Source organism: Eutrigla gurnardus, assembly GCF_963514095.1.
Source record: "Eutrigla gurnardus genome assembly, chromosome: 18".
Lineage (NCBI taxonomy): Eukaryota > Metazoa > Chordata > Actinopteri > Perciformes > Triglidae > Eutrigla > Eutrigla gurnardus.
Window position 1 is genome coordinate 5,764,744 of NC_139929.1, and position 10,819 is coordinate 5,775,562.

Consider the following 10,819-nt stretch of genomic DNA (forward strand, 5'->3'; position numbering starts at 1 on the left):
TTCCCAAAGTGCCATGCTTGGTGAGGGGGGTAGAAAAGTATGTTTGAACATAAAAGTATTACAAAACACAACATTTGACGCGTTATGTCCTTTATGGGGAACATTGCCCTCGAGCTCCCTTTTGGCCTGTGAAAGAAGATATATTATCTTCTGTCGCAAATTCATACTTTGGTTTGTTTGCAGCGATTCTTGAACCCATTAAACTGCGCTTTGTGCCTAAAGTTCTGATGCAACCGCCTCCCGAATCCCAGCATCCTCCACTTCCTGTTTGTACCAACGCATTGCTCCTACATCTCTGAATGTCTTCTGCTGGCTTCAAAAGAACATCCTCTCCGTGTTGAAGACCCTCAGCCTGGTCATGAAGTTGAAGTAGACAAAGGCCAGGCAGACCAACAGGTTCTTCATCAGGTAGAGGAGCGGCGTGACGAAGCCGAAGAAGGCGATGAGGCCGACGCGCACGAAGAAGAAGGGAAAGTCCTGCAACGCCACTCCGAGGGAGGAGAGCAGGGGGCTGTGGGGCATGACCACCACACGCAGGCAGGACAGGTAGCTGAAGATGTAGATGGGGAACACCCAGCCCGAGTAGTAGACAAGGGGGTGCCCTGCCACCCTCACCATCTCCACCGTGTCCATCCAGAACATAAAGCTGTCCACAAACACGTCGGCTCTGGCGTCGCTGGCGCACAGGAACCTCAGTGGGCCCGTGTAGGCGTACGGAGACATGCGGTACGCCGTGGTGCTCGCCGACCTCGAGCTCAACCCGGAGATGCTGAACGGTCTCCCAGAATTGCCTGGTATCCCCGGGACCGTGCCGTTGGTCTCCGGCCGAGCCCCGGCTCCGTTCTGATTCCTGTCGTTGTGCTGGCTTGCCCCCGGGGGCATAGGAGTCGGCCCCGCTTGCCCGGGCACAGCTGGCCCCGGCACAGCTGGAGGGAGAGGCGCCACCGGCGTTACCTGTTCCACGTGTGTGAGGACAGTGGAGGGGATGTCGGCGTCTCTCTCTGCCTCGTTAGCTGGGGACAGAAACGCAAAGATCACACAGAACAAAGCCAGATCTGAAAGTAGTGAGTGGTCTTTAGAAATGAATCAAGCATGAAAGGAATCCTGATGTTTGGTCGTGATTTTATAGTGAATATTGTTTGGCCAAATCACGAGGAATTAGTAAAATAGACACAAGATACCACCAACAGATCTTATGACCATTGATCTGCTGGAGCCAAAAGTTCATGAGACTAGTATGTCTTAACAAGAAGTTCAAATTGTTTCCAGATAAATTGTACAAAGAGCTGCGTTTGTTGCCTCGACGCTCCTGTGATGTTAAACCCGGGGGGGGGGGGGGGCAGGTTATCACTATAGAAGTTGGCTGGGGAAAGTTCAGGATCTAAAGCCCTCGGTGAGGGGGGGGGGTTTGTGTAACGTGTTCAGAGAGCAGTGCTCACCCTGGCCGGTCAGTCTGCAGTGGCGCATCCTCTCCACAACGTCGATACAGATGAGAGAGAACAGGACTAGTGACACGGGGAGCTCCGTGAACACATCGTGCTCCACGCTGTTATTTATCTGAACCTGGGCAAACAGCCAGAACATCGTCAGTTCAAACAATTTAAATCGCATTATTTACAACACTTCCCACCGACTGAAAAAGCATCGGTTTACCTCGACGGTAAAGGAGCTTTGCACCAAGCATTTAGGTCTACACCCCCTGAGCTCCTCTAGCTTTGGGTAAATCACTCGGTATTTGCCTGAGTCAGGACTTCATGCTAACAGGACGCAGAACAAAGCAGACAAAGCTGGTCATCTTAGCAGAATTTATGGCTCTTATGTAAAAGACACCAGATAAGCAAGGGCCACAAAGGTCAGCTCTAGAAAGGGCCACATAAAAACAGCATATAGGGCCCTGGGCTGCAGCCAGCGAGGAAGTGAAAATGTGCCTCATGGACAGATGATTTGACAGGGGCAGCTTGGCCAGGAAGAGGAACCAAGCTGCTTATCAGTAGCTCCTTATCCATATTCATCCCCCGTGAGCCAGAAGATTCCCCCCTAATCATCACCTTTATTCCACACAGAGATGCCTCACACTGCGACTCCACTCACCCACATCATTTTAGGTCCCTCGTGTGTGGCTAATCGGCTAATAAACGCAAAATAACTACAAAAGGATCTACAATTACAGACTGCCTCTTGTTATGAATATGGCAACACATGGGGTCAAAGGTCATAAGCACAGATAACCCGATGCAAACGTACGAAACAAACACTGGACGTTGTACCTCGGAGCTGGCGATGAGAAAGGCAAAGCAGGGTAATGTGGACAGGATCACATATACGAGGGCCACAGGCCTCCTGGTACAAAGACAAAGGAAGGGAAAGAAGTGAGGAAGGAACACAAAGGCAGCTGCGGGACTTGCTACCTCATGGTATTCACCAGCCTAGTGCAGTCCAAACCAGCCACAGACAACGCAGCTGGTCTGGTGGTCAGTCCGTGCTGCGCCGCCGCTCCCAGCTGCTAAGAACCCCTGAGGCTCCTCACATCAGGACTCACCACTTCTTCCTCCCGATGACCCACTTCTTCTTTATGAAGACCATGTACTTCATGGGCACCCAGACCAGCAGGGCGGCGGAGGTGACGTAGGCGATGGAGGAGGCCACGATCAACCAGTAGGCCGTGCTGCCGTCTCCGGCCGGCTGCGCCGACGCTTTGACCTTGGCGACGATGACGGCGAACCGCTGCATGACGATGAAGAGTGGCACGCACAGGCCTGCAAACTGCAGCACCTCGCACAGGGCGAACTTCAGCGTCCTCCCCGAGCCCATGCTGCGGAGCTCAAAAAAGGAAAAAGAAGGGAGGGAGACGGGGGCTGTTGTCGCAGTGGGGCGACCCCTGTCCCTCTGAGGGCTGGTCAGGCCTCGGACCAGGGCATTGTCTGCCTCCACTAGCATTTTCCACACACCACAGCCCTGGCTCTCTGCACACCCAACTGCTTACACTGCACTAGCTATTGTGTGGCCTCGGTGTCACGGCGATGTGACCGGCCCTTTACTCTCTTTATATGCAGGGGGAAAAACAAAAGGTTGTCTAACTCTGCACCCTGAAAGACGTGCATGTTTTAAGACATCTCAGTGGACTGATTTTGTCTTGAAAACATAACTTCAAGCAGTGCTTTTGAAGCTAAAATCCTCTTTTATCCACCAGCCAATGTGATAGATGAGCTACACTCTTCTGAGTATCTGAAACACATGTACCTCGACATTAGTTGTACCCTGTATTCTACCTGAACATTCTCCAAAAACCAGCAAACGTAAGTGGCAGGCTTGATAACACCCACAGTGAAAGCAACATCGAAGGCACTTGTGGCTCTTCTCATGTTTATACATCGCCATCTAGTGGCAACATGGAGGATAGATGTAAAATATGAGAAGCTGTGACAAATACTAGAAACATGCCAATGGTTTGAAAAACACTTCTTTACAAAATTCAACAAATCTGGGTGTATGAATGAGAATAAGAAGTTAAAAATGAGAAAAGATGATATTTTTTTTGTTAAAAATGTATCCAAACACTACATTTCATGCCATTAAAATGTCCTTTGCTGACCTCACACAACTGATCAAGGATCAGGTAATCAGCACTATATTTGAAACTAGTCATTGAGACGATAAACTAATGTTTACAATGTTCAGAGGTTATAAATCAAGATAGAATTAAGGTCATTTCTCATAGACTTCTGTACAATCAGACTTTGTTTTGTAGCGATGTCGCCCCCTGATGGCCACTGGTATGAACGCAACTTTAAGGCACTTCTTGCAGGCACTTTGTGTGTAGATGTGGATGAAACTGCACAGAGAAGACAAAGACTGGATTGATTTGATAGTTTTTTTGTAAGAAGGAGATGTTTTAGGTGCAATGCCATTATTTAAAAGTGGACTCAGCAGTTCTGTAGGAAGATTGTTTCATAGACCCATCTTGATTTAATATTTGAACTCAATCACACCCAAACAAACACACCCATACAGTCATAAATGGGGCTTTGAGCTATGGAGATAAATCATTTTTACAGGCTGTAAACATGTTGGACATTTCAACATGGGGGTCTATGCTCGCTTATAGCCAGCCTCAAGTGGCCAATTGAGGAACTGCAGCTTTGGGCACTTCCGCATTGGACTACATTATACAATAACTCAATTATTCTGACAGTACAATGTCAAAAAAGGATGTTCACGAAATATTTGTTTCTTAACTAAATATAAAGTGGCATTGGTAGGTTTTAGTGCCATTTTAAGAGTTTTAAGTATACTTTAATGATTGTTGGGATAATAAATAACAATTATTTTGGCAAAGATAATCGAGACATTACATTTTAAAATATCATCCCATGTCTAGTATTTAATACGTTTAATACGTTGAATAAGCCACATTACCAGATGTATTTATTTCTCAGAGTCGCTGCCGGCCCGCCACCGGCAGGTCACGCACTTGTTGCAGCACTAGTCCCGCGAGAGAGGGGAGCAGGGATGCTACCCCTCCCTCCCGGCCCCAGCTGTCAGCTCCCTTCCTGACTTGCCCACCCTGCCCCCGGTACCATGGCGTCCAGCGAGGAGGACGGCACGGTTGAGGAGAAGGAAAACAACAACAAGAAGAGGACGAAGAGCGCCGTCGCGACCGCATGGCTCACTTTCTACAACATCGCCATGACCGCCGGGTACGTGCGTTACGTTGCACCGGGAGGCCGCCTATTAATAAAGGAAAAGTTCGCCGCTCCCTAGAACACCGTTAGCGCGTGTTGCCGTTTATAGGACTGTGCGTCTCCCGAAGTGCCCGTTCGGCGCGCTCCATTTAGCGGCGCGCGAGAGTTGCGGGGGAAAAAACTCGACTGAACGCGTTTGATGTTTTAAAGGAAAATACGCAGACATGCAAGAGGTCGGCTATTTGCGTGCGTGTGAGAAAATGAATGAACGGTGTTTGGTTGAAGTGACAGGCTGGCGCTGCCGCCGTGTCCAAATAGGGCTGAGTGCGCGCTGGTGTCAGCGTCGAGGCCCGCCGCGCGTCCGACAGTTGCAGGGAGATAAGTATAGCCGGAGTGCGCTGCTGACACTGGAGCTCGGGTCCGGGACACCGAAGTGCTCAATGGGCACATTCTTTCATAACAACGTAACATGTGTGGATTGCAAACAGAGTGTTTGTGTAGAAACGTGTTGGGACGAAACAGATGGGGAATCAATCAGTTATGAGTCAGCTGTCTGATCAGTGGCGATCAATAACCTGCCTACAGCTGGCGGCGGTGGATGAAGTAGTACAGTGTAGAAATACCTGCATTCAAAATAAATGTAGTAAAATATCAAATGTTATGGTATTCACTGACTATTATACTATTGTGTATAATATTTGATTGTTAGTATGCATTCATGTCAAAGCAGGATTTTACTGTTGTGGTTGTAGAGCTCATTTTTAACTACTTTGTAATGGATTCAATGTAAACTACCATTACTAAAAGGCAACTAACTTAAACTACCGGTGGGTAGTTCAAGTTATAAGACAGCTTTGTGTCTTATAGGCTCTTTGTAAAGTAAATTACGAGCTGACAAGTAAAAAGTGCAGTATTTCCCTCTGAATTGTAGCCTAATGAAGTATGAAGTAAAAAGTAAAAAAAGTACCTCAAATTTACAGTAAACGTTAACCTGATCAAGCATTATCCTTTACATAACTCTAGGTACATGAACACAACCTGCAGGGATCAATACCTCTCCAGTCATACAAGCCATCATTATTCATAAATTCTTATTTTCCAGGATGCAGTGTTTGAATTTATGCAAAATGTCCGAGTTCATGCATATATTTACAGATGAGTTCAAGAGCGGTTCAGCTGTATTCGCACATATAGAGCCTTTGCATCACATGGGTTGGCTATTGTTGACGTGTTTGTTGTAACGGGACATTTTTTAAATGTGAAACAGCTGAAATTGTGCAAAAAATATAAACAGAATCCATTTGGAAAAGGTGTTAATGTGCTGATATGTTTTCCAGAAGCCACACATGTTGGACTGTAAACACGCGAATAGAAATTGTGCAAGAGTTATTTTGTAGCAGACGTGACAACAATAATTTAAATCTAATGGAGAGTCAAGTTAGCTTTATGTGTCCAAAGTTGTTCATCCCATTCATCACGTTTGATCAAGTCTATCGTCATCAGTAAATATCTCGTTGTTAAGGCAGAGTTACAAGTTCTTTAATAATCCTTGATTTTCACTACGAGGAAGCACAGGATCTAAATCCTCAGGTGTTGTCGATGCTTGAACGTGAGAGAAAAGAAAAGAAAAAAAAACTGCAGAGAAACTCTGGTTTTCTCCTGTTCTTTAGGTTCCTAACCGAAGCAAAAATATATTGATTGTGTGGGAATGTGATTTAGATTATTTTTTTGACAAAAACGAAGGCTTTATTCAGTAGAAAGTGGGGAAAAAAGTGCACGTAACAGAGCTGTGAGGAGCTGCAGTAGCTCAGGGTTTCAATTTCAAATAAATTAGCATTTGCCATGTCAGCAAAAATACACTGCAGAAGTACGAGCAGCACTAAATAACACGATTTTCGATTTCTACCAGCTTGTCATGAATCAATACTGGCATCCAGGAAACTGGACACACTCGTACATCCATCTCGTATAAGTGCTGCCTTCATGCAGCCACTCTGATTTGTTTGTTGTGCTTGCAGGTGGCTGGTTTTGGCCATGGCAATGATGCGCTTCTACATCCAGAAAGGCACACACAAGGGTCTGTACAGGAGTATAGCAAGGACACTCAAGTTTTTCCAGACCTTTGCGTTAGTTGAGGTAAGAATTTCAGATTTTACGAGTTTTCTGTCACAGTTAGAAATTCTAAATTTAACAGATTTTTCTTCTTCATGCGTCTTACAGGTGGGACATTGCGCCATCGGTATGTGATGATGTTTGTTTCCGGCTTATGATTTACGTTGCCACGTCAACAAGTTTGCATCCATGTGCCGACATCGCTGCGGCTGTAAACTTGTTTCCCCTTCTTTCTGCTGCAGGGATTGTGAGGACTTCTGTGATTGTAACCGGGGTGCAAGTGTGTTCACGGATTTTCATGGTTTGGTTCATCACCAACAGCATCAGACAGGTGATTATCACAGACTCTGCTGCTCCTGGGGGGGGGGGGGGTTATGTAGTTGTACGAGCCAGCGGAGAATAGCTTTGTGAGAAAATACATAAGGAATATTATATAATCTATAATCACCTCTACATATATGATGCACACACAGTATTAACCACATTGTGTAAGGTATGAAGATAGATTCTCGTAGGGTTTCCTGGGACTAATCTAATCAAACTGGGCTTCTTCTCTGTGCTTCATTATAGCCATATTTGTTCTGTATTTCCCATCGTTGCTCCCGGACATTTGCACTCGTCAGCTGTGACTCGTGTCAACAACGTTTCTCTCTCTCTCTTCCCCTCTGTGCCCTCGTATCGCTCCGCGCCTCAAACGAAGATCCAGAACGAAGAGAGCGTCATCCTATTCCTGGTGGTGTGGACGATGACAGAGATTACCAGATATTCCTACTACACATTCAACCTGCTCCACCACCTGCCGTACTTCATCAAGTGGGCCAGGTGGAGAAGCCGTTACACCTCCCCCCGTCCCCTACCCCTCCCCTGCCATGGCGATGAGCTTGGATTGTCATTAGTGTGTCTGGCGATTCCACCTCTGGCATGCTTTGGCTTTACGTCAGGAAGTAGTGCAGCCATGTGTGTGTGTTGCCTGGCTCAAGCATGTGTGTGTGTTGATTAGCACCTCATTAGCCGCTCTCGTCAATTGTGGGTGAACTAACTGCTAATATTGTGCTCTGATGATCCAGAAAAGACAGAAGATGCGTAATTTCATTTCATAATCTGGGTTTATGTAGATGTTTTACAAATAAGTAAAAAAAAATATTTGACAACAAACAGGGAAAACAATTAGTGTGCACATAAAACTGAAATATGATGGCAATGGAGAGTGACATAACGCCCGTCTACTACTGTACGAGCAGCACTCGTGACGTTGCACTCTCCCTGCTACAGTAGCTCGGCTGAAATGGGAGTCGACGGGTGGAACGTCAGCTGTACACATTGATAGCCGTCCAACACACAGGCTCGACGTCTCACAGCCAAGAGAGAGGCGCTCTCGCTTCAGGAGGGTGACGTTTACAAAGCCGTCGCTACAAGGTGACACATTGTTCAGAGATTTTTGATTTTCCTCCCGCGGTGTGATCCGTTTTGTGCCAGTCGTTTTGGGTTTTGGTTCCCCGTGTATTGGGTGCCAGTCTCCAACCCTGCCCCCCCCCTCCACCGACCCTTCACGGCTTTCTTTAAGCACGGAGGAGCCGCCAGGCCTCCGGAGGGGGGCTCAAGTTCAGCTGCTCATGTTTTTAAGACCATCTGTTTTGGTCATGGAATGTTCGCCCAACATTTCTCTCACATCCGCCGAGACGCTCCCCCGAGCCTTCGCTGTAAATGCAGGATCTCCAAAGCCCCGAGTCATGGCATATATCGGACTACAAAGGGAGGGAGGCCATGCCACACATGTGAAGTGGCAGCCAGTTGTAGCAGAAGGCCAAGAAGACAGCTTGTGAATGAAAGAGCAGCTCTGTTTTTCAAGCAGATGATTTTATGATTAATGTGAGGCCCTATTTTTGATGTGGGACTCACTGACTTGTTCAAAAAGAATAGTTGCTGAATAGTTAACGATAGACTTTTGGAAGTATTTCATCATTCTGTCGTTATGGCGACCACAACCCGATCCTGCTACAACATCTGCTTGACCATCATCCCTGCTGGAGATCCTTCTTGCCCCAAAAGGCAACAATACACTTAAAACAACAGGAGTTAAATATAGACATTAGGAAGTTGGATGAAATCCTATTTAACTTGTTTTTTCTCAGCTCTCCATATGATGGAACGGCTTTCGTTTCTTCAGTTTTCTGGATTTAAACCCAAGAAAAATCAATTATGAGCAAATATGGATGTGGATTTCTGTAGCTTCCTGACTTGTCAGCGGTTTTTTGGCCGCCAACTTCTAAGTCTTGAACGTCAAATGTATGGATTACTTGTTCTACCTCTTAGAAAAAAAGATCATCTACTTACATCAGAAGTTGGACCCAAATGCAGACTGGAGCAACAAGACGAATGAGGAAAATAAACTTACTGCAACACGGTCCAAAACTGGCAACGAAATGAAAAAGGATCCATTAATTAATCCTCCAAAACACAGGAACACAAGATAGGGGGAATACAGGCTGGACCACAAGGACATGGCAAACCAAAAACATGGAACAAACAAGAGAACAGAGCAAACGCACAGACTTTATACACCGGGACTGATTGGGGAACGAGACACACCTGAACAAACCGGGCTGACAGGACCAATCACAGCAGGAGGCAGGGAGACGATGGCACAGGTGAGACACACGAGGGCAGCGATCAGGAAGTACTAAACAGGAAGTCATCGATACGAGACAAAAACTACAAAGTAAGAGGGGAAAGCAAACTAACAAAACCCAAGATCATGACAGGAACGGTGTGTCCTTGACGGTTGAATCCCCAATGAATGAATGGTTGCTTCTGCATATTGTGCATGTGTGAAGAAGACGTGTGAAGAAGATTTCAGGGAGCATGCATTGTTTGTTGAACTCGCCTTTTGACGGCTGCATTTGTAAACATCTAATCAATGACTCTCTTCCCTCCCAGATACAACCTCTTCATCGTCTTGTACCCCCTGGGAGTCATCGGGGAACTGCTGACCATTTATGCTGCTCTGCCCTTCGTACGCCGGTCCGGGATGTTCTCCATGAGGCTCCCCAACAAGTACAACGTGTCCTTCGACTACTACTACTGCCTCATCATCTTCATGTTGTCCTACATCCCACGTAAGGAGCACTTTTTATTTCCACGCTGCTGTATATTTCATGTATTGTGTGTGTGTTTTTTTCAATTTAAGAACCCAAAATGTGAATTTGATAATTAAAAGTGAAATAAATATGTCACAACAGGATGAATCATTACCTTTGCCTGTTTGTGCCCAGTGTTTCCTCAGCTCTTCTTCCACATGCTGCGTCAGAGGAGGAGGGTGCTTCACGGGGAGGTCATCGTGGAGAAGGACGAGTAGACAAGCCACCAACCTCACGCCTTCGTTTGAGCCAACCTGCCCCCCTCCCTCCCCCCCCACCCATCTCCACCTCATCTATTAGCACCGTTACATTCTTCATCACACGGGACCGGAAAGAGCTGCGCAGATGACGAGCAGGAAGAAAAAAACCCAGTACTGAGCAATAATCCTGAAGTCTTTACAGGATGAATTCTTATCTGAACGGTAATATTTAAAAGCATGTTTACAGTCCCAGTGTTGCTGGCGCTTCAGACAGAAGCCTGACACTGAGTCCTGTATTCGCCTTCCTGCACTGACAAACATGAGCCACAGCCGAGTCACACCTGAAGGAGATAAAAAGGTAAACGAAAGGCTTCCGGGGATTAAATGTGAAAGTGAACATGGATTGTAAGAGTAAGATTGTTCTCCAAACTTTATCCCCCCCAAACTGACCCAATTTTGTCATTTTTTTAAGTGTATTCCACCACAGTGATTTTATACAGTGTGGCTGTACGAAACAAGGTTTAAACAAAACAGAAAATATTCATAGTTCTATCATACCTCAACAATAAATCTACATTTAGACAATATGCTGCTTCTTTTGTGTATGTGTGTAAATGATGCAATGTGAAACCAGCAGGTTTAATAGTAAGCATATTTCTTAAAGGTGATTTATTCGCACACTTAACTT

The 10,819-nt window shown here is 46.1% G+C and overlaps 2 protein-coding genes across 2 annotated transcripts; one reads left to right on the forward strand and one right to left on the reverse strand.

Moving 5' to 3' along the window:
- Positions 1 to 290: 290 nt before the first annotated feature.
- On the reverse strand, positions 291 to 2,940 carry LOC311028587 (transmembrane protein 236). The gene is made up of 5 exons (XM_084033252.1): positions 2,851 to 2,940; positions 2,540 to 2,820; positions 2,268 to 2,340; positions 1,440 to 1,563; positions 291 to 1,013 (listed from the first exon to the last, which is right to left on the reverse strand). Exons 1-5 carry the CDS (start codon positions 2,935 to 2,937, stop codon positions 316 to 318), a joined length of 1,263 nt encoding a protein of 420 aa, XP_083889378.1. The 5' UTR covers positions 2,938 to 2,940; the 3' UTR covers positions 291 to 315.
- A 1,574-nt stretch (positions 2,941 to 4,514) lies between these two features.
- hacd1 (3-hydroxyacyl-CoA dehydratase 1) lies at positions 4,515 to 10,718 on the forward strand. Its single transcript, XM_084033596.1, has 7 exons — positions 4,515 to 4,697; positions 6,701 to 6,818; positions 6,903 to 6,921; positions 7,037 to 7,125; positions 7,495 to 7,616; positions 9,732 to 9,910; positions 10,067 to 10,718. The coding sequence occupies exons 1-7, from the start codon at positions 4,579 to 4,581 to the stop codon at positions 10,147 to 10,149; spliced, it is 729 nt and encodes a 242-aa protein (XP_083889722.1). The 5' UTR covers positions 4,515 to 4,578; the 3' UTR covers positions 10,150 to 10,718.
- Positions 10,719 to 10,819: the final 101 nt, after the last annotated feature.